The 23,544-nt window shown below is 39.3% G+C and overlaps 4 protein-coding genes and 1 long non-coding RNA gene across 5 annotated transcripts in view; 3 read left to right on the plus strand and 2 right to left on the minus strand.

Moving 5' to 3' along the window:
* The window catches only part of LOC106517547 (uncharacterized), a 2,267-nt gene extending 2,072 nt beyond the window's left edge, over positions 1 to 195 (minus strand). The window contains exon 1 of the long non-coding RNA XR_001310219.1: positions 109 to 195. This is a non-coding gene — a long non-coding RNA (uncharacterized LOC106517547). The remainder of the gene's footprint in view (positions 1 to 108) is intronic.
* msrb2 (methionine sulfoxide reductase B2) lies at positions 132 to 3,471 on the plus strand. The gene is made up of 5 exons (XM_014008446.1): positions 132 to 359; positions 1,446 to 1,543; positions 1,855 to 1,931; positions 2,016 to 2,163; positions 3,052 to 3,471. Exons 1-5 carry the CDS (start codon positions 257 to 259, stop codon positions 3,181 to 3,183), a joined length of 558 nt encoding a protein of 185 aa, XP_013863900.1. The 5' UTR covers positions 132 to 256; the 3' UTR covers positions 3,184 to 3,471.
* A 2,876-nt stretch (positions 3,472 to 6,347) lies between these two features.
* c8g (complement component 8, gamma polypeptide) lies at positions 6,348 to 13,179 on the plus strand. The gene is made up of 7 exons (XM_014008444.1): positions 6,348 to 6,656; positions 9,422 to 9,567; positions 9,792 to 9,862; positions 9,943 to 10,050; positions 10,619 to 10,723; positions 11,570 to 11,605; positions 13,041 to 13,179. Exons 1-7 carry the CDS (start codon positions 6,477 to 6,479, stop codon positions 13,058 to 13,060), a joined length of 666 nt encoding a protein of 221 aa, XP_013863898.1. The 5' UTR covers positions 6,348 to 6,476; the 3' UTR covers positions 13,061 to 13,179.
* Positions 13,180 to 14,925: 1,746 nt separating this feature from the next.
* LOC106517545 (lipocalin) lies at positions 14,926 to 16,406 on the plus strand. The gene is made up of 6 exons (XM_014008445.1): positions 14,926 to 15,085; positions 15,151 to 15,290; positions 15,382 to 15,461; positions 15,532 to 15,645; positions 15,723 to 15,824; positions 15,917 to 16,406. Exons 1-6 carry the CDS (start codon positions 14,990 to 14,992, stop codon positions 15,952 to 15,954), a joined length of 570 nt encoding a protein of 189 aa, XP_013863899.1. The 5' UTR covers positions 14,926 to 14,989; the 3' UTR covers positions 15,955 to 16,406.
* Positions 16,407 to 18,191: 1,785 nt separating this feature from the next.
* LOC106517550 (contactin-associated protein-like 2) overlaps positions 18,192 to 23,544 on the minus strand; it is a 46,737-nt gene continuing 41,384 nt past the window's right edge. Inside the window, exons 6-8 of the mRNA XM_014008448.1 lie at positions 22,647 to 22,931; positions 22,497 to 22,568; positions 18,192 to 20,401 (exon numbers count right to left, since the gene is read on the minus strand). Coding sequence (XP_013863902.1) covers positions 20,202 to 20,401; positions 22,497 to 22,568; positions 22,647 to 22,931 — 557 coding nt within the window. The 3' untranslated portion in view covers positions 18,192 to 20,201. The remainder of the gene's footprint in view (positions 20,402 to 22,496; positions 22,569 to 22,646; positions 22,932 to 23,544) is intronic.

Below are 23,544 nucleotides of genomic sequence, written 5' to 3' on the forward strand. Positions count from 1 at the left end.
GATTTAAAACGTCCTCGTGTCAGTTTTCTGAAGCATTGGGCAGAAAGGCAGAAATCTGATGACAAGTTGAACTCTAGTCATTTCCCAGCAATAAAAACACGGTCTCACCCTTTGACCCATTTCAGTAGATGTGTGGTTTTTGACCCGGAGGACCAACGCGAACCCGCTAACCTCGGTTCTTTTCGGCTCTGCTCGGCTCGGCTCGGCTCGGCCCTTATTTGTCCCGCACTCATCCGGACGCGCTTCAGGAGCAAACATGTCCCGGTTCGTCCGTCGCTTCGTCTTTGTTGTTTCCCACAACACTGGAGTCCGGTCCACGGTGGTTCCGAGGAGGATCCGAACCTTATCCACAACTGCAGGTAACACCGGATTAGAGACCATATTTGTGAGGTAATCTCCTGACCGCACCTGTTTCCTCTTGAATCTAAGTGACTTCACTGCTGCSACCCAGTGACGGCGCGGACAAGAATGTTTCACCCGCGTCCGCGTGCGTGCGTTCCTGTGTCTGTCTGTTAGCAAAATATCTCATGAGCCACTGGATGGATTTTAATGAAACTTACAGAAAGTACTCATTGGATGCACATCTACAGCTGATTACATTTTGGAGTCAATGCGATTCAAGATGGCAGCTACAGTCAGCTGTTCTAAAAAACCACAAATAAGGCTATAACTCAGTCAGTTTTACAGATAGAGAACTTAAATAAGGTGTGGTAGTAGCTGAGAGTGATCCTCAGCACATATTTTGAGGACATATAACTTGTGCAAGGTCTTTTTTCATATTTTGCCATTATTTCTGCAATAGCCAACTTTATTTGTCTGTTAGCAAAATAGCTTATGAACCACTGGGCATATTGTAATATAACTTTCAGAAAATATTCAAAGGATATGCATCTACAACTGATTAACTTTGGGAATAAACCCAATTTAAGATGAACACCRCAGCCAACTGACATTAGCAAACACAAAAATGCTAAAGTTCTGTAAATGTTATCAATATTTTGTGCTGAAATTTGGGATGATTATGACCCAAAATCATTCTCATCACCTAAACTAAGTGCCAATTATTGTGCAAGATTTTGGCCTAAAACATAAGCAATAACTGTTGGAGACATCCTTGCTTGCTTGTCTGTTAGCAAAATATCACAAGAAACACTGGTCAGATTATAATGAAACTCTCAGAAACTAATGACTGAAGATGCATCTATAGCTGATTAATGTTTGGAGTCAGTTGAATTCAAGGTGGCTGCCACAGCTAATGCACATCAGCTAACACAAAAAATGGCCATAACACTGTTTTCGTAACATCAGGTAAAATTATTGCTTTAAAAACGGACAGCAGGGTTCTATGTGCATCTAAAAATATGGAAGTTTTTGTGAGTGCACTGAGAAGAACCGATACAGAACCTGTTTGCGTTRTTGACATGTGTGACCTCTGGTTTGTGCAGGCCTGCAGTCTCTCACACGCTACAGTAAAACCACAGACTGGCACAAGAAGCTGACTCCAGAACAGTATGTGGCCACCAGAGAGAAAGGAACCGAGGAGGTGAGTCGGGTCATGTGTTAGCTTGTCTTGAACTTGCAGGACCCACATGTGAACTTCGATCTGCGCCGGCTTCAGCTCACCTTTACACCTCTAAGATGTTGACGAAAGTGTTGCAGGGAAACATCAGCAAAGATAAGGAGAAGTTGAACGAGTGATTATAATGCACTAACAAACTCCCAAGTTTTCAGGCAATGCAGATATTTTACAGAAAACTGTTTTTTTTTTGCAGCGTTTGCAATTAGTGAGTTCTCATAAATGTGTTCTAAAGTGAAAGATTAAAAGCTTATATGTGTGTCTGTGGTTGTTTTCAGCCTTTCAGTGGGATCTACCTGAATCATTTTGAGGTTGGGATGTACCACTGTGTGTGCTGCGACGTTCCTCTCTTCAGGTGACGTGTTCAAGCTATGCAGATGTTTCCTTAAAGAAAAAAAAAAAGGCTTATTCTGAAGAGTTTTGCCACTTCTCTTCATAGTTCAGAAGCAAAGTATGACTCGGGGACGGGCTGGCCGGCGTTCAAAGAGGCTCATGGGACATGGGAGCGAGATGAAAGCCACGCCTCCATCATTCGTCGCCCCGACAACAGCCTGGGGAGCGCAGGGACAGAGGTCCTTTGTAAAAACGTGAGCTGTTGTTTCAGCAGTTAAACAAAAGTTTAATTTATGCAACCCCAAAAATGCGATTTACACATGAAACAACAGCAACTTGTTTATTTTAACAGATTAAACTTTTTTAAACATTCTATTCTATTCTATTCTATTCTATTCTATTCTATTCTATTCTATTCTATTCTATTCTATTCTATTCTATTCTATTCTATTCTATTCTATTCTATTCTATTCTGTATACAAAGTGCCTGTGACATGTCTATCCTTCAAATACAAAAAAAATATCAAAGAAAGCATCTTTATACTTAAGAAAATTGGCATAATACACATGATTTGACCCATTTTGTCACATAACTGGCCTATTTTCTGTTAAATTTGGCTCAGCCAAAGTGAAACAGGAAATGACATCAAAGGTGAACTCATTAATAAAATAAACTAGCTGGTCACTGTTTATTAAAACAAAATTATTTAAACATTAACTCTTCTTCGTCTCTCTTTGATAGCGACAAAAAATAATCTAAAGAAACATCAGATTCTTCTCTACAGTCTGTGTTGTTAGCTTTTGTAACAACGCTCTGTTTACATGCAGACATTCCCCTTTGACATCACTTCCTGTTTCTTCACATGCAAATATCTCAACAACCGTTCATCTCAGCGACGTGAAATTTGTTTTGCAAAATGTTATCAATGTTATCTTTCCAAAAATGCGTTCATGTTTATTACAAAAATTTGATGTCACAGGCACTTTAAATCAACATTAGTAGTGTTAATTTGACACTGCCACATTTCCCGTGTAGACTTTTTTTCGTATGTTTTTATGCTTTTGCCATAATTTATCGCTTACTTAAAAAAAATAAACATGATCAGAAGGGATCTGACTTTTCGATATGTTTTGTCCCACAGTGCGATGCTCACCTTGGCCACGTGTTTGACGATGGACCGGACCCCACGGGTCAGCGGTTCTGTATCAACAGCGCAGCTCTGAAGTTTCAGCCCAGAGGAAACGGCAAACAGGACAAGGAGGAGAAGCAATGACGAACTTTCTTCAGCGTTCGGTTTTAACTTTTACACCAGAACTCTTATTTCACACCTGAACCTGAACCTGTTTGTAAATGAGAGGATTCGTGTAAATGGTGGGCTTCCTGCATCATCATCATCATCATCATCATCGGAAATGAATCACTTGGTAAAAACACAAGATAAAAGTTTCAGGGCTGCAATTTCAGAAGGAACCACATTCAGAGGGACTTATTTGAGTTACTGCCTTGTTTTTTTCTTAATGCTTTATTGAATAAACTTTTTTTTCTCTGTAAAATATAAAAATGCCTTTTCATGACTATCCATCCATTATCTTCCACTTTATCCAAAGTCGGGTCGTGGGGGCAGCAGTTTGAGCAGGGAAGCCCTGACCTCTCTTTCCCCAGCCACTTCTTCCAGCTCTTCTGGGAGATAAGAGACATAGTCTCTCCAGCGTGTCCAGGGTTTTCCTCAGAGTCTCCTCCCAGTTGGATATGCCTGAAGCGTCCAGGAGGCCTCCTTACCAGATGAACCACATCAACTGGCTCCTCTCAATGTGGAGGAGCAACAGCTTCCACTACTTCCAATTTCCTGTTATTCTGTAGATTAGGGGTGTAGTGAGATTAAAACATGAGATGAAGCTGAAAACCCGTGAACCCCCCCAAAATCCCACTCTTGTGATTTTTCTGGTGAATTCATCACTGAAGACAAACTGTGACTGTTTGCGCAGCAGCAGTTGTACCAAACCTGTCAGGACCAAACCGCATGTCAGAACATCTACAGCTACAGCGGGTAAGATAAGTATTGAACACGTCAACATTTTTCTCAGTAAATATATTACTCTAGTAATATATTTATTTTTGGTGCTAATGACATGAAATTCTCACCAGATGTCGGTAACAACCCAAGTGATCCATACATATAAAGAAATCAAACCATAAATGTCCAGAAATTAAGTTATTTGTAATAATGTGGAATGGCACAGGGAAAAAGTATTGAACACATGAAGAAAGGAGGTGTAAAAAGGCATGGAAAGCCAAGACACCAGCTGAACTCTCTCAGTAATTAGAAAACAAGCCTGTCCCTTGTCAGTGCAAGTTAATATCAACTGGTTCCAAATGATGGCCAGGTATCACACAAGAACCATCTGATGATGGGTAAAAGTAAAGAGCTCTCTCAAGACCTTCACAACCTTATTGTTGCAAAGCATAATGATGGCATCGGTTACAGAAGAATGTCTAAACTTCTGAAGGTTCCAGTGAGCACTGTTGGGGCCATAATTCAGAAGTGGAAAGAACATTATTTCACCATAAACCGACCACGACCAGGTGCTCCTCACAAGATTTCTGACAGAGGAGTGAAAAGAATTTTCAGAAGAGTTGTCCAAGAGCCAAGGACCACTTGTGGAGAGCTTCAGAAAGACCTGGAATTAGCAGGTAGGTTTGTTTCAAAGAAAACAATAAGTAATGCACTGAACCACCATGGCCTGTATGCACGCTCACCACGCAAGACTCCACTGCTGAAGAAACAGCATGTTGAAGCTCCTTTAAAGTTTGCTGCACAACATTTARACAAGCCTGTGTAATACTGGGAGAATATAGTCTGGTCAGATGAGACCAACATTGAACTGTTTGGATGCCAGAATACACATCATGTTTGGAGGTCAAATGGCACTGCACATCAGCCCAAAAACACCATACCAACAGTGAAGTTTGGAGGTGGGAACATCATGGTGTGGGGCTGTTTTTCAGCATATGGTACTGGCAAACTTCAAATAATTGAAGGAAGGATGAGTGGAAAAATGTACAGAGACATTATTGATAAAAATCTGCTTCCATCTACCAGGATGATGAAGATGAAACGTGGCTGGACATTTCAGCAAGACAATGAGCCCAAACACAAAGCCAAGGAAACTCTCAGTTGGTTTCAGAGAAAGAAACTAAAGCTGCTGGAATGGCCCAGCCAATCACCTGACCTGAATCCAACAGAAAATCTATGGAAAGAACTAAAGATCAGAGTTCATAGAAGAGGTCCACGAAACCTTCAAGATTTGAAGACTGTTTGTGTGGAAGAATGGGCCAAAATCACACCTGAGCAATGCATGCCACTAGTTTCTCCATACAGGAGGCGTCTTGAAGCTGTCATTGACAACAAAGGCTTTTGTACAAAGTATTAGATAAATTTCAGTAAGTGTGTTCAATACTTTTTCCCTGTGCCATTCCACATTATTACAAATAAATTCATTTCTGGACATTTATGGTTTGATTTCTTTGTATGTATGGATCACTTGGGTTGTTACCAACATCTGGTGAAAATTTCATGTCATTAACACCTCTAGTAATATATTTACTGAGAAAAATGTTGACGTGTTCAATACTTATTTTACGCGATGTACGTGCTGAGGTGAAGAGACTCTTTATTGCAGTGACGGATCTAGGATTTTTCTGAGTAAGGGGCCACAATATTCATAGAGGGGCCAAGTATTTGTTCAGCATCCTTGCATTTAAATCCCTGGTTTTAGTAAGGTGTATAAATTTTACCAGTCATACATTCAAACACTAATGTAATAAAAAAAAGCTTGAACAGTAAATTATTCTCAGCAATTTTACATGTATGTTTAATGGACATAGATAAAATGCTCTCAAACACAAAGCATAGAAGAAAATGCAGCCATCGTTTGTCAGATGAAAGACTTTTTCTGCAGGATTGTTCAGATATTCTTAAGAAGAGAAGAATCCTGTGAGATTGATTCATGCTGGATTTTCCTATTTGACTCATTAGCGCCACTAGTGTTTGGACATGAAACTGCACACACCATCACCAATCTCAGGCAAAGAACAGATGAGACAGGACAGGGGCACTTCAGGGGGCACTCATAGTTCAGCTGGGGCCGATGCCCCTGTGGCCCCGCCCCTAGAACCACCCCTGCTTTATTGAAATCAGAACACATTTCCTAACTTTGAAGCGAATAAAACTAAATGGGCAAGTCTTCATCATTTTTTTGTACTTCTGCCTCTTATAGTTAATATTAAAGCAATGTTTAAACAGAAGTTATTACTGCCCCCTGTTGCTCAGAAGACCCCCAACATGGCCCTTCAGTCCCCAGCAAACCACATTAATGTTTAACTGAATGGACCGTCCTCTGTTACAGTGACTGCACATCCTCTGGGACTGAACAGGTGACTGAGTGCAGCAGAGGAGAAATAACAGACAGCGAAACAAGACAGAGACCAGAGAGACGAGAAAAGAGGGAGAATTAAATAAAAATAATAGTTAGTAAAAAAAAGAGAGTGTGATCTAACAGTGTTAGGATGGCCGGAGCATGTCGGTGCGTGCTGGCAGTGCTGCTGCTCTGCTTGTGTCTCTGGGTTCCATCCGAGGCTGTGGGAGGGGCCAAGAGTCGACCAAAACCTCAGAAACGACCTCCGAAGAAGCCTAAGGTCGACCCCGTGGACTCCACCCCGCCTGCTCAGAATATAGACATACAACAGGTGAGAGACTGGAGCAGGAGTCAGACGCGTGGAAACAAAAAACAAAATAATCTGTAAATAACTTAAATCATATTTCGACACATTTCATGAACTGTGTTGAATCTTTTAAAGACGACATAAGCTTTAAAAAAGCTCGGTGCATGATGCATTTAAAAAACATTTTGGGTCTCAACAAACAAGTTTGTTATCCTATAAAATGATGACAATTTTCAGGTTGATTTAAAAATAATTTGCGTGTGCAGAAACTTCCTCGCAGCCTGCAAGTCTACAGATGAACCAACTTTCAGTCTCGCCTCACGCTACGATGGTTTCTGCAGATTTTATGAAATAAAAAATAAATATGAAAATTGTTAGAAACCTTCTGGTGCTTCATTTGAGTATATTTCCTTTTCTAAAAGTAAACAAGTACAAGTTTATAGAGATAAATAGCTTTTGCACAAAGTGAGCAGTTTTTTAAAGACACAAAGAAGCAGCTCTGGAACAAGGAGCTTTAATTAAAAAAAAACTTTAATCCTAGAAGCAGATGCACCACAGCAAACACTTAAGTGGACTTTTACACCTCGTACTGAGAGGGATTTAGTTTTTAACTTGACTTAAGCACAGTTTCTTAAAACACAGTTAAATTGCCAACAAAGTTTTAAATTGAACAAAAATTGATCATTTGATCATCCAAAAGTTATTTTTATTGTCCTATAAGAGACAGTAAGAATGGAACGACTGTTTCACTGACCCAGGAGYATTGCTCCAATTTGTTTTGGTTTTGCTCTTGTCTTTTAGAAAACCTTTAAACCAGAAACTGTCCTGAAGCTTTCCATCATTCAGTCAGTTGTTTTGTTACGAACTATTATCATGGCTGTCAATGTGCTTGTGAAACTGTGTCAATACTGGGATTAAGCAATCCTGGATTTTTTTTAAGTAAACAGGCAGAGTAGGTGAAAAGAAAACAGAAAACAACATCGAGAACAGATTAGTGCTTTTTGTTTATGTTCTTGGAAACTTCAAGAAAGTTGTGATTTTAAGATCTTTTATTACAAACTAAAAACTGCAGGATGCAAAACAATCCAGCTTGAAACCAAACTTTGGGCCAAATTTGGACCGAGTCAAGCTCACTGGGTCAGCAAACAGGGTTAAAGTTCGTTACTCACTGATCTTTTGTTGACATGAGCAGTTTGTTGAATTAGAGCTAGTTTATGTTAAAAAGAACAACCCAAAAACATGGATTTTTAGATTATAATTTGGGTTACTATGTAATATAGCTGCTGCTAATAGCTATTCGGCTTTTAGACTGGTATCTTCTCCCAAAGTTGACAATATTAGTTTGGAAATTATTTTTAAACCAACAAAGCAGCTTTAATTTATATCAGAGGAGCCCAAAGTGGGGCCCACGGGCCAAATTTGGCCTGCCAAGCCATTTGATTCGGCCCACCAACAGTTGCCAAAGTTACAAGGTTGTAACCTGTTAGCCTATGTAGAAACACAGTATTTCCATTGGTCAAATGACTATATAAAAGGGCTGTAGTGAAGGTAGTTTTCATTCATGGTGCTGACTTTATCTTTGATTTATTAGGATTGAACATGAAACATGAAATGACAACAAGAAATATTTAGATCAGATTTAACCCCACATGTAGATTTGCACACTGGCAGACTTTGTCCAAGTTCACAGAATAAAACAAAAGAGGGCCATTGCTTAATCTTTAAAAATAAAGGACTTTACTTTAAAAAGTATTTGTATTTCATATACTGTATTACTGCATTTGGCCCGCAGCCCCCGATAGATTTTCATTTTGGCCCACTAAAGGAAAATGTTTGGGCACCCCTGATTTATATAAATTATTTCTATTCAGCCTGACCCTTGCCTTCCTACACAGTTTCGCTCAACAGTTTCCCAGCTCTGCTCCGTTTGGGATTTCTCCCACAGACAAGGATTTTTCTGGTAGAATTTCAAAGGAGGAGGAGTTTTGAATGATGACATTAATTTTCTGTGTCGTTTTAGTCTGCCTGTAGTTTAGCAACGGCAGCGGAGGAAGTGAATGAAGCCAGTCCGTGTTGACAAGGCTTCCAAATGAATCTAAAGTTGTCTCACAAAACCCGCAGCTCTCATTTACAACCACTCGGTACTTCTCTTTTTCCCAGTAGGGAATAATTGTTTAGAACACAGTTTCCGGTTAGCTTCTTAGCTTAGCTTCACTGTCGAGCTGGAACACTGCATACATTACAGGCAAACGTTAGCGATTGGATAAATCAGATCCAAGTGTTTTGAACTTCAGAGTCCATACCTCCAGCAAGAAATCACTTCTCAATAGCAGAGAGTACGGACCCTTTGTATGAAGCAAAGCAGTTTTTACCAGGCTAATTTCCATTATGCTCATTTTGTTTGCAGACTCAGCACCAAAGGGAATTTCGGTCATCCTAAAATGACTTTAATCTTAAAGATTTTAAAACAGTTCCAGTCTTGGCTTTGCTCTGGAAAGCCATAAGCTCATCAATCCGCTCAGAATTAAACTGTTTTATCCAAAAATAATACAAACCATATCTTTAAAGTCTGTGCAAACCAACCAGCTTTATCCTTCTTGGATATTTTTTTCTATTTTTAACACCTAACCATCATCCTGTTGTAAAATAAACCCAGCAGCACAGGACTGAATCGGGCTCTCTTTTCTGTGGTTATTCAAAAACACTTCTCAGAGTTTTCTACACAACCCGAATGTATCTCTGTATATGTGAAACCAACATGTTTCCTCTTCTTCTATTCCCCTGATCAGATGATGGGAACATGGTTCCTCCTTAACACGGCCTCCAAGTGCTCCTACCTGATAAAACATGGAACCAGCGTGGAGCCAACTGTCATGATGCTCACACGCCACGAGGCCTCTGACCAAACCCTGTCTGTTAGTACTAAAACACGACAGTGAGTACTACCATAACTACACACAAAGAATGTACGTCTTAAATAACTCCCCAGTACTTTCGGGCTCAAACATCACAGGATAAACAGAATAAAGGAGGATGCATCATATTTTGAAGTTCTTTTGCAAAAGAATAAAAAAATTCTTTAAAAGGCAAAAGTCGTGTTCTTGATAAAATACTTGGTTCGATTTTAGGGCTGTCGAATAAACCCCATTTTCTCCTCAGAAATCATCAGTGCTGGGAGATTTTGCAGGTTTACCATTTAACTTCAACCCCAGGGAAACTGTTACTTAAAGGTCAGTTAATTTCCCTCAGCATAATAAACTATGATGTACAGCAGCTTTACACACTGTGCTTGTTTTTGTTTTCCCACCAGGAGCCCGTCCTGAGCTCAACACGGACATTGTGATTGGAGAAACAGACTACACCTCCTACGCAGTCTTGTTCTACCAGAAACAGGGGAAGGTCACAGTCAAGCTCTATAGTAGGTTCACCAGCTGTGTGTGTTTCTAACAAGTTAAGGCACTGCAAAAAATGTCCACCTAACCAAGTTTTAAAATCTTATATCCAGCCAAAAAGTCTTTTTGATCTTGTTTTAAGACAGATTTACTAAACAAGAACTGATTGTGTATGAAAAATAATCTTCTTTTCAGAATGTGTAAGATTATTTGTCTTGTTAGTCTGAAAATTTGACTCAAATTAAGTCAAAAATTTTCTGCCAACGGAGAAAGAAAATTTTACTTGGTAAGATTCTTGAAAAAAGAAAAAAATTGAGTCAAATCAAGTATTTCAAGTATCTTATCCATTGGTAGAAATTTTGACAATTTTAGTCAAATTTTCAGGCTAACAAGACAAATAATCTTACACATTCTGAAAACAAGATTATTATTCTTACACAATCAGTTCTTGTTTAGTAATTCAGTCTCAAAACAAGATCAAAAAGATTTTTTGGCTGATATAAGATTTTAAAACTTGGTTAGGTGGGCATTTTTTTCAGTGTGGTGTTGTAACACCAATGTGATGCTCGTAAATGTTTTTATGATGCCTTGCAGGCAGGTCCGTGGACGACCTATCAGAGCCAGTTTTGGCTAAGTTTGAACAACTTGCTGAAAAACACAGTTTGGGGCTGGCTTACCTCTTCCCATTCCCTACCTACAGTACGTACACATGAAACTTATTACAATTATACAGCATTTTAAAACTGTTGTACAACCCACTGAGATATAGAACGGAGATTCAACTAAGTGCTGAGTAGTTTGATTTTTAAATAGTAGTTATCGAAGCTAAGAGTCCTCAGTAGGGTTCCTCCAAGAGTCCAACAAAACCAAACCAAGGCCCTCGTTGGTCCACTTTGTTTGGTTCAATTCCATGAAAGAAAACAAGGTAGCAGTGGGAAAACAAGCATGGTGTTCAATAAACAAAGACCAAAATTTCAAATCTACCACACCAACCAGTTATCTGACAAAGAAGCTGAAAGCAACCACTGCACTCAGGTGCCGTATAACCAATCAAAACAACAAACAACCACCAAAAAACATTCAAACAGCAGCACAAGTTGGACCATTAATAGGAAAGTGATAGGCAGACAAAGATAAACAAAGAAAATTGAAACCACTCACTTCACGCATAGGATCTGGTGTCTACCCACTTCCCTTAACAACATGAGAACTACTCCTAACTCTAAACCCACCACAAAAACTGAAAAGAACAACAAAACAGATTGCTTCTTTCACAACATAGTTTAAAGACCAGCTTGAACATATCTGGATTTAATGAGGATGTAATGAATACAGTGGAACACACACTGCATTACTCTCAACCTACTCTGCAAAACCAAACAGGTTTCGACTCTATTAAAGTTCAAAACATCTCGGACGAGCCCCCAATTTAGGTTTCTGACTTAGTTTACTGGGCTGCAGCATAACACTGAACAACAGTGTTCAACAGTTTCAGAAATTTATTACAAACAATGCTGATTGTTTTTAATTTATTTTTCTTTCCAGGTCACTGTGGTGATGTGGACAAGGATCATACAATCAGTAAGTTTATTGGGTTTTTTGTTTTTATAACATCTTGTATTAAGAAAACAATCAAATCAAATCAAATCAAATCAGAACAAAGATAAACTATGAGGTGTTTTATTTGTGTAAAAGATCACTTGGAATCTGGAAAGGCTTTTCACTCAAATCCCTGTTCAATGTTTACTTTGTACGTTTGCCGGTATCCAATAAAGTGGGAGTGTATTTACGCACAGAGCAGCCTTAAAATACAAGAGTGATCAAAGCGGTAGTATCTGTGCTATTGTCTGGCTGATTGTTTAGTCTCAATGAACAGATGATTACATTAAAGTCCAGCATCTGATTTTCACCAAACTGGACCCAGACTGAAGCTTAAAGACAGCTTTTATTTAATTTATTTCTGTGCATTTTATTTCTAGTTTTTAAATATTTATGTGAACGGACGTTACAGGCAGCATATTTTTGGTATATTTACATAACTTAGGCACATAGTCTACAGATTTCAGAATTTTCTGAGGGCTTTATTTCATTTATTTCCTTACAGGTTTGCTAAAAAATTGTGTGAATGTTGAATGACTTTACTGAAATTTGGTAACGAATCTGTAATAAAAGCAGAAAATTGGAAAAGGACTAAAAGCTCAAAAAAGCTAAAAATAACTATTTTAGCTGAAAGTAGCAAAACAAAAAGCTAATTTAAAACTATTTTCATCAATTTTTTCATTTCTAATTGAGGCCAAATAAATTCAGCTTTAGTTTTTATGATTTCTAAAACCTTTTCTTTTCAAAATATGTCAGCCTAATTTTCAAATTCTTTACAGTTTTGATTCTAAATTTGATGATGTTGTAAAATGTTTTATGATCATGCATCTGAAACAGCAGCAGTATTTCTGCACAGAGCAACAGTGTTTTGATTTGGAGTAAACCATAGAAACAAGCAGCTTTCAAAATGTTTGTTTTGGTCTTACAGGCCTAAACCTGACATCAGTTCTGCTTAATGCAGCTTTTAAATACACAACTTCAAGTTAGCGCATGACAAATTATATATAAAAAAAACTTCCTGGAAAGTTTTGCAATCATCCAAAAACTTTCCCTGCTTTGTGACAATTTTTTTTGCACCTTTTGGCTGTAATGATAAACCACCACATTAAGAAACTAAATAAAATGATCCAATTAGTCAAATCTTTGATCTGCACAAGTCTTTGCTTTATTTCTTGTATAACTCTTCAACTTTAAATCTTCTGGAGTTAAAAATCCTTGTTTACACAGTAAGGAAAATGTTAAATGTGTACTCAGAGATTCACCTGAGATTGCTCCTGCTTGCTGGGATCTGGCCCACTCAACTTATGAAATAACCTTTAAAAAACAACTCTGTAAACATGTTTTCCATCCTTCACTGCGTGCTGAGAACATCTGCATGTGTTCTGTGTAATTTTATGTCCAACTTCTTGTTTTACAGACTGTGTCCCCACATGCTGAGGAGGCGGAGCTCTGACACGCACTCGAGAAAGTCGATTCAAGACTGAACCCATGCCTTAAAAATGCACACTTTCCTTGGAATATGACTCGTTATAAACAAATAAAGCAAGACGAAGAAACTTGTTTTAAAGTTTGTTTGTGAAACTTCTATAAATTAAAGGTCTAATATCACATACCAGATTTTTTAAACTAAGGTCATTTTAGGATGAAGAATTCGGGGCTGTTCTGGTCACACCTTGAAAATGGCATCACGTGTGATGTCACACTTAACACTAGTTGACTTTCAGCTACGACCACATCAGATTTTAGCCCAATATTTGTAAAATAGGATCTGTAAAAGGATTTTATAAAAGATTATATTTGCGATTTCATTAAAATCCATTCATGCACACTCACACGGATGATAATCACTGAATTTAGAGGTAAAACAAAATGCTTTGCAAAACTGAGGTTGAACTTTTTGCGTGTGTGTCTTTATGTTTGTGGCATGCGAGTGGGAACACAAAAACAGTGGGGCTGGAGATAATAAAGTCCAGCTTTGAATCCCCAACGGGGTTCAGAGAGTTGATTCATAAAATGTGGTTCTAAAACGTATTTTGTGTATAGTGTGTGTGTGTGTGTGTGTGTGTGTGTGTGTGTGTTACATAACCAGCTTGTTGCAAGATTGTGCCTGCCTGTTGTTACAAAAGGAAGTGTGATTCAGCAAAAATCAGCAAATGAAGAATTCACGTCTAATTTTCAGTCAGTGATTGATACTATTAAAGAGCTCCCATCAGTTGAAGACAGACTGAACTAAAACAGTTCATTAAGTTTTTCTCCCTTTTTTGGCTTCAAAGTCATTTTAACTTTTTGAAAATCAAAAACCAAGTGGATACCCCCGCCCCCACACACACACACACACACATCAGAGCTTTTAAAAAAAGATAATCTTGTGTCAGAAATGAGAAGTTTTGGTCAACTACACTGCAAAAAAGTCCATCTTATCAAATTTTAAAATCTTATATCCAGCCAAAAAGTCTTTTTGATCTTGTTTTGAGACTGATTTACTAAACAAGAACTGGTTGTGTAAGAATAATCATCTTGTTTTCAGAATGTGTATGATTATTTGTCTTGTTAGTCTGAAAATTTGACTCTAATTAAGTCAAAAATTTTACTTGGTAAGATTCTTGAAATAAAATTGATTCGACTCAATTTTTTCTTATTTCAAGAATCTTACCAAGTAAAATTTTTGACTTAATTAGAGTCAAATTTTCAGACTAACAAGACAAATAATCATACACATTCTGAAAACAAGATGATTATTCTTACACAACCAGTTCTTGTTTAGTAAATCAGTCTCAAAACAAGATCAAAAAGACTTTTTGGCTGGATAAAAGATTTAAAAACTTGGTAAGGTGGACATTTTTTGCAATGAATAAATAATGGTCAGCATCATTTTGGACATCACAAAATGTCACCCTTATTGTACGGATTGTTTATGACTCTCAGCTATCACCACATAAATTGTAGCTTAGTGTAAAACTGAGTCAAAGGTACGCCTGGTGCCATTTTTTTTTATTTTACAGCATCTAGTGTTGAATGAGTGAGGTGAGTTTCACTTGTGTTTTTGTGCAGACGTCTGATCTCTTACCAAACACCACGTTTCAGTCGTCTCGGAGCAGCTTTTGTGAAAAAAAAAAACAAACAACAAAAAAACACGCTCACCTCACTCGTCTTCGTCCACACGTGCCAGTTGTTGTGTAACAACATTCCTCTGGGAAAGATCCAGATAGTTTTTGTAATGCCCAAGCCAGGCAGCAGAGTGGTGGGGCTGGAGGTGGGAGGAGACAGGAGAAGCATATAAAGACGCCTCGGCGGCTCGTTTCTCCCTGCATACCCCTGACACTCCTGATCACTCCCTGCAAAGAGAGGCTCCGAAGAGGCGACGCCATGAGGACCACCGTGCTGAGGATGATGGCCGCGCTGATGTGCGTGATGGCTGTGTGCGCAGATGTCATGCCCATGCAGGACTTCAACCTGGAGAAGGTGAGAGAAACACAGAGACGAGTTCATCACAGAGAGACAAGATTCTGATTTTTTTTGTTTTTCAGATGGCAGGTAAATGGTACCTGATTGGCTTTGCAAGCAACGCTCAGTGGTTTGTGGATCACAAAGAATCCATGAAGGTTGGAACTGCCATGTTTGCCCCAACTGAAGGAGGAGACCTGGACCTGTCTTACGCCACCCTGAAGTAGGTTTGAAATCTGCAATGATGCGTGATATTAACACCAGCTGGGTGAATCCTGGGAAGATAAAGTGTGTGTTTTTGTTCCCCTTTAAAGTACTGACGGCACATGCTGGAGAATGACTCACCTGGCTAAGAAGACAGACACTCCTGGACGCTTCACCTTCCACAGTCACAGTAAGTGCAGACCACACACTAAAAGCACACGAACCACAGCTTCCATTTACAATTCCTCTGCATTCCTCAGCTTGGAACAACGACAACGACATGCGCATTGTCGACGTCGTGTATGACAGCTACGCTCTGGACTACACCATCAAGACGAAGGACGAGGTGTCCGAAGTCCTCGTCAAGCTGTACAGTAAGTTACCCCACCAGGCCTGAGGCTGAAAAGCTGAGTTTGGCCGAGGTTAAACGGAGCTCGTGTTCTGCTTTCAGGTCGCAGTCCTGAGGTCAGCGCCGACCTGCAACAGAAGTTCTCTCAGTTCTCTCAGACCCACGGCATCCTCCCTGAAAACAGCGTCATCCTGCCAAAGAACGGTAGGACACCCTCGCCCACACACTCACCCCAAACCAGTCGTTCCTGAAAGTGTTGCAGTGTTTCACCTGTGTCCTCGTCTGTGTCAACACAGCYGAGTGTCCCGAGGACGCAGCGACCGCCGCCCCCTAAACCCCTCTGTCCACCGTCTCTGAAGCCCTGGGTTTCATCTGAGAGGGGTCCTGCCCCCCCACCCCTCACTGTGATCTCTTCTGCGATGACCAGTGTCAAACCTTTAACTCTAAACCATGCTGCAACTTAAGACCCGCTGATCCAAGTTCAGCTGAAACTCTTTTTTAGCTTGTGTGTTGGCAGAGGGAGACGATCGGAGCACAGGGTCAGAATGTGTTGAAAATGTTGACGTTTGAATGTCCCCCCTCCCCCCCAGTTTACAATAAAATGATAAAACATGTTGTTGAGTACATTTTGGTGGAAAACAAAAAGCTCATGTCTGTAAAACGTCAGTCATTAATTATAAAATGTGTTTTTTGGAAAGACCTACAGAAGTGGAATCATGACACTTTTTGGTTGGTTTTGGTCTGTAAAATGTTCCACACAGATCTTATAAAACTCATTTAAACACATTTTGTTATTCTTCTTTGTCTGTTTTCTCAWATGCTGCACCCTTTTGGTCAGTCAGAAGACACGTATCTTAGTTAATGAAAGCAACTATAAATGTTGGTAAATGTTTTTTTTTCCCAACAAACTCCCCTGCGTAACATTCAGGAGATTACATAAAGGTTCTGTAATGGTCCAGYCAAAACCCAGACCCTAATCTAACTGAGAAACTCTGGTTTCATTTAAAAATWGTTGGACACGAACCTGAAGGATCAGTTTGGTTATGAATAATAAACAAAGATTCCAGAGGTTAGACGGGCCAAGATCCTGGAGATGGACCTGAAGAGACTTGAGACAAACTGCTGAAAAAAGACGGCTCTACAGAATATTTGTTTTGTTTTGTTGTCGCTCTGCCTTGTTGTTTCAGGGCAGATTTATAAGACAACATGAAGGGTCCGTGCTGCTCTTCCTGCTGTGCAGCAGACGATAGAATTTACGGCATGAGGCTGCATTAGACTCAGGCCAAAAAAAAAAAGGGTGGACTGGCACAGAGTCAAACAGGGACAAAAACAAGAACAACAAAACAAAAAGGGAGCTGGAAATAGAGTATAAGAACCACAGACCCYGGTGCAAACATAAAGGGAGGCCAGGCTAAATCCCCTAAACCCAGCACACACCCTGCCACTGGATCAGGAGAGACCTGGTGTCCAAAGAGATGCCAAGAGAAGCCTCACCCAATTTAAAACAACATATTTTCACCATTTAACTTCACTCATTTCCAGTGTTTAATTTCCCTAAAGGATCACTTTTTAACAATTCAWTAATTAATTTAAATTCTCCGCTGTAAGAAGACAAAATCGAGGGAACATGACAGCAGCTGCACCACAAGAGGGCAGCTTGTGACCTGTTAGGAAAAAAAACCAGGGATTCTCAAAACCAAACACAGGAATGATGGAGAGTTTTCTGAAGGCAACACACGGAGCAAAATATGGTGCTAAATGGCAAATTACTATGTAGTACTGAGAATCAGTGTCTATAAGTGATTTGACTGTCCAACTGTGCTCTCCTCAGGCATTCTGTGCATTTATGCAGAAAACTTGATGTTCTGTTTGTGTCTTACAATCTATCAAATTCCATTTTTTTAGCTGTGAAATACATTTTGTGTACTTTGAGTCTCTAGAAGTGCAGAAAATTCTCTCCCGGTGCTGCAAAGACATCTTTATATTCTGTTTGGATCATATTTTTCAACACATTACATCACTGTATTTGTGAAAGAACTTCTAAATAAGGTCTGGACTTACGAACTACAATTTGGTGGTCTTCATTCTCCTCTGGTTCTGGGTCAGACTCACGTCAGGCTGGATGGATTCACGTTGATTCATTTGTAAGTAAAACCTTTCTGCGCAGCTATATAATCGTAAACCCCTCTATAATCTGGAACAGACCACTCTGGAAGCTGGATGGAGCGGGGTGTGAAGCACCTCGTTTGGATTTAAAGAGACAGCCTCAAAATGAGCTGATCTGCGACACACCTCAGAAAAAGGGCGGGGCTTGTGGAGTTACAATAAGGAGGAATTCAGACCAAAGCATTGCAGCTCCACTTTATAAAGACCCCAACTGAAGGATTTAAATGTGAAAAAGACAGATTTAAAAACAGGATATGTCTACTTTAAGTTTTGTTTCCGAAAAGTTYGATAAAACACGGAACATCCTGTTTTCATTAAACGGTGTAAAATTTAGGATTAAGCAGGTCCTGACTCAAAGTGCACCATAATGCTGTTCCAGACTTAAAACACATAAAGACAAAGTGATTTTATTGATCAAACACTTTTTATTAAACTCAATAGAACCAAAAGCTAAACATATGCATCATGGTTTAGTCTGTCAGCACTGATAATCCACTTCCACCAACGGTCAGATCACAGTTTGAGGGTGTGTGTGTGTGTGTGTGTGTGTGTGTGTGTGCGTGAGAAGTTGTGTGGTGCGAGAACAGAGGAAGTTTGAGGCCTCAGCAGAGAGCAGGCTGACCGGGTGTCTCTGATGACGTGAACCACAACGAGGCCATGCAAGTGAGTGGGAGATCTTTGACCGACTGGACACATAAAAAAAATTAACACACACACACACACACACAAAACATAGTTGGCAGCTGGTTTAAACAGCAACACAAGTAAACAGAACTGAGAGGGAAAAACATGGTTAGAAAACAGAACATTTGAACGTGGAACAAGATGAAGCTCGTTTTTGTGCCTCCTCGTCTGAAAATTGTCACTTTCGTACAAAACTCAGGCGTTTTTTAAAAAAAAAATGCATCCATTTTTGCGACAGAATAAATGTAAACCTGTTTGTCGCAGAGCTGCACCAGAAACAGCCAAGTCGAGAATTTCTTCTTTTTTTTCACTGAATTAAAACCCGGGAAACTAAAAAAGCACCACTGAAGCAAAAAAATAAAAAAAATAAAAAATAAAACCTGCAGAGATTTCATGCAGCAGCAATCAAGTTTGTGTTGGAAGTTTTTAGTTCAGTAGAGTCGGKGGGGAAAGGCGATATGGCTCAACACCTCGAAGGCACAGTGGACTCACAAGCCAATTATCATCCTAACCTCAGCCCCATTTGTTCTGACAACTGTTAGTTTGTCTTGTTTCGTGCTGCTTCAGACGCCCCGATGCTTGGATTAAATCTCAAATAACTCCAGATAATTTCATGATATATTGTTTCTGTTAAAGCTGCCTCCTCTGGCACTTGTTTTATCCAGCGATGCATGCACTAAATGTCCACCAGAGATGTAAGATGCAAACAAAGAAAAGGTCAAAGTCACACATTAGAAGCAAAAAGAAAAAAAATAAAACAAAAAAAAAAGAAAATAAGACTTGGGCGTTTGGCAAAGAAAATCAAAGTAACCACCTGAATGAGTAAAAGCTCTTGCTTTCACTCATTCTGAATTAAAAAAAAAGCTGCCGTGATGATGAGCTAAACCCTGATCCTGCTAAAAAACAAAACAAAACAAAAACAAAAAAGTATTTTCACTGAGACAGAAAGGAAACATCTCATACAATCAAACGTCATGAGATCTAAACACAAAACTCTGCACGTATATATAATATCATGAACAGATTTTACTGTAATATAGATATGACATTTCTCTTTTGTGTTTGAACTCTAAATAAATCTTTTGAGGAACAAAAAAAGTAACCAACATAAAATATTGTATTTACAAAAAAAAAAAAAAAAAAAAAAAAATTGGCATTCATATTTACCTCTATGTTACCACGATATACGATGTGTGTCGTTTGACGGACATGAGTGTTGACAGACTGGTGCAACCACATTTTGAAAGAATCAGAGAATACAAAATAAAAGGGTTTGGCATATTGATTTCCATCATTTCTGATATTAGACTTTTGTTAAATATAAAATCAAGAAACTCAAAACGAGGAATAGATCTTTGCTATCACACCATTCAGTAAGTGTAATTATTCGTCATACACAGTATTCAAAAAACTCCTGGGAACTCCCGAGCACGATACAAAGAAGGATAAGCTGGTTAGTATGTACACGGAAAGTTCTTTACAGCTGTGCTCCACTGGATAAGCGTCTCTCTCCTTTGTTTCTCCGCGACACTCTGGATAGAAAAACAAATAACAAAAAACAAAACAAAAAGCCTTCCCACATCCCACCTTCTCTGGGAGTTTGTCGTCCTGCCAAACAGGCAACCCTCGGAATCTCCAGTGATCGGTGGTTTGATTAACCCTCCTCCACCCGGGGACGAGTGATGGTCTCACAAACCGCTTCCTGTCTCTCTGAGTCCCGCCCCCCCGCGGTTAGATGAACCACTCCTTCTTCGACTCGTCGATGGTTTCCGGGTTGTCGGTGCCGATGATGGCCGTGTCCGCGGACTCGGTGGCGGACTCGCCGCTGCCCTTGGCCTCGTTGGTGTGGTAGGTGCCTTTGTGGCGGAACATGTAGCGGATCAGGAACACCAGGGTGCAAAGGATGGTGAAGATCACCACGGCGATAATACCTGCAGGACACACGGGTGACATCGTTACTTCAGGTCTTAGTTAATCATTAATTTACACAAATATAATCCAAAATCAAACTGAAATATCCAACTGCTCTAATGACTGAACTTTAAAATTGTTTAAATGGAGGAGGCTGTGTTAATTCAGTGTTAATTTCCTCAGTGTTGTCTCAACACTGGACAGTGTTAAATAAGCTCCGCCCACTGTTAAGTCTTGTATAACACAACAGTGTTGTTATATGAAACCATGCATAGTTGAAAGAAGTATTCTGAAAAGCCCCGCCCTCTTCCACCTCATGTCAGACAGACCAGTATTTTCTCAGCAAGGGATGCTGGGTAATCTTGTAGAAATAAAGTGTTTGTATTTATGACTATTAAAGAAGTTCATAAGAGTAAAAAATTAGTTGTTCTGGTTAGTTTTACTGATCAGTTTTATAGTTGTTCAWATATAAGTTTGTGTTAWTKGCCATAAATCGACACCATGAGTGAGAGGTACTTCCTGGTGTGTGAAGGGTGACTCCATTATACTTTTCTGTTAACAACTGAGTAGTGTTAATGCAACACTATAAAGAGTTTGATTTTAACTCTGAGTGTTAAATTTACACTCTTAAATTTATGGTGTATTGACACCTTGTGGTGTCTGTTAATCTTTTTAACACCATCATTTCCTTTGTTAATAATAATACACTGGTGTTACTTTTAACACTATATTTAAACACTGTTGAAATGTTAATGTCACACCCAGTATTATTGAATATTAAACACTGGTTGGTGTTAAATTAGCAAAAAAAATGGGTGTTAAAAAAGTTATTTACCACCAGTGAGTGTGGACACATATAGACACTTTGTTGGTGTTGAAATTAACACTGTGGGTGTTAAATTAACACTGGCATTTTTGCTGTGAACATCTGCAGTTTTGAATTTGGTAATGTTTGTGTGCTGCTGCCGCTCTCGGACGGGTCTGTCTTGAAAAAGAGATTTTTAATTTCAGTTATATCAACCTGGTTAAATTAAGGTTTAATAGCAATAAAATATTATATTTCAGATATTTATTTTAAACAACTCATAAATAAGGCATTTATTCAAGATATATTTGACAAAATGCAATTGCTGCAAATGTTATAAACAATGCCATTTCTCCACAAACCACTTTGGGACTTAATCCTTGGTTAAATGTGATGGCTCACATACAGTATATGTATCCCGTGGCACAAACCCAAACACAATGGAGGTGTATAAAGTACTTGAAAAACATTAAAAATAGAAAAAAACACCTTAAGAGAAAATCACTTTGGGAAATATGATTTTCACTGATAAGAAATGTATTTACAGGGATAAAAGTCACCAAACTGCTCACAATAAAGAGGAATGTAAAAGAAAAACAAAGTGTTGAATTTACTTAATCAAGTTAAGTCAACTGGTTCCACTGAGCTGAGCTGAGTAAACTGCTTTATATTTACTCATAGTGGAACCAGTTGATATAACTTAGTTAAGTAAATTCAATACTTTATTTTTCAGAGTGACTCATTTTGTGATGAGTTCTAGTCATATTTTAATTTTCTGCGTGTAACAAGATGTTAAATTTTAAAGTAAACAAGTATAATTTTTATTCTTTGAACGTAATGAAATAAAAGAAAAAGATTTAAAAAACAAGGTGGAATTCGACGTYGATTTGTACGCCTCCGCCTTCTCTACATGTCTGCCTTTAAAAATAATGCCAGTTTTATATCACTAATCATCATAAATGACCTTTGACCCTTTGATGCCCAAATCTAATCAGAATGAGTACTACCCGGATGGAGTTACTATGATTATTTATAAGTAAATATATCACTTTATTCAGGGGGTATCGTGCACACAAGTCACCGCTCTGACACACGGAGCTGTCCCAGTGGGCGGAGACATGTATGCTTGGTAAAATTACAGATTATCCAAATAACCATAGTTTAGTGCTATAAATAAGTAAATATACTTCATTAATATACACCTCTGGATATCATAAATATTAAACATGGTGTCAGAGGTGTGATTTATTCCCACAKCTCATTCTGAGGTAAACGTGCAGCGTCATGAGCCCAGATGTGGTTCATCATACCTCCGATGATGGCCGAGTCTCTGTTGACTCCATCAGGAATGACTCTCTCCTCGTTGAAGGGGATCTTTGCATCTGGCCGCAGACAGAACAGCAAACACACTTAAAAAGTTGTGTAAAAAACAGCTTTACCAGCTAAAGACGAGCCCCCACCTGTGTTGTCCAGATGCCCGGGATCTGTTGCAGCAGACATGGGTGGGATGGTGAGAGGCGACGCCCCACAGTTGGACTCCACCAGTTTGCCCTGATAAGACACGGGCGAGGCCGCCACGGGCTGTCTGTCCGCCTGACCGCCTGTCGACGTGGACGGCGCCTGCGCCGCTTTCCTCAGCGCAGACTTGAGGGGGGCCACTCCGTTGAACTGCACCCGCGACAGACACCCGACGAAGCCCGGCGTATTGTACTGCTCGACGAGGACCGGGTCCACGGGTCCCGTTTCTGTGCAGAGACACACGGTTGGAGGAGAGCTCTATAAACAGCTCAGAYACGAGGGTGGAACCTCTGAGGGTGTTAGCTCCCACAGAACAACACCCAATCATTTAATCGTGTTTAGAAAAGGAGGGGAAGCAGAGAAAGCAAAAAAAAATAAGCTGGCTCTCTAAACAAAACACACCCATGTTTAAAGAGAGGAAACAAACGGAACATGCTGTGGAAGCTCAAAACAACATAAAGATCCAACTCCGTTTGTTTTACAGAAACAGAGAAAGAAAACTTCAGCAAATTTATGAGACTCAGTGAGAAAATAACAATAACCTTCCTGCTTCAGATTTCCTGGCCTGTGCTGTTATCATTTTAACTGTAACTGGTTAGATTAATAATAATAATAATTATTATCCTTTCATAACTGTTATTAATGTCACAAAATACGACATGAAATGACATTAAGTAATCTTTATTTTTCTGAGGACAGAATCAGAAGTAAGATATATTGGTATTTTTCACTCTTTCAAAGTTCATCTTTGTTGTGTTTGGGTTAAAAGCTGTCCTCTCTGCACCGTATCACTCACGTGTGTGTGTGTGTGTGGGTGTGTGTGTGTGTGTGTGTGTGGGG

This window comes from Austrofundulus limnaeus, unplaced genomic scaffold (assembly GCF_001266775.1).
Source record: "Austrofundulus limnaeus strain Quisiro unplaced genomic scaffold, Austrofundulus_limnaeus-1.0 Scaffold50, whole genome shotgun sequence".
Taxonomy (NCBI): domain Eukaryota; kingdom Metazoa; phylum Chordata; class Actinopteri; order Cyprinodontiformes; family Rivulidae; genus Austrofundulus; species Austrofundulus limnaeus.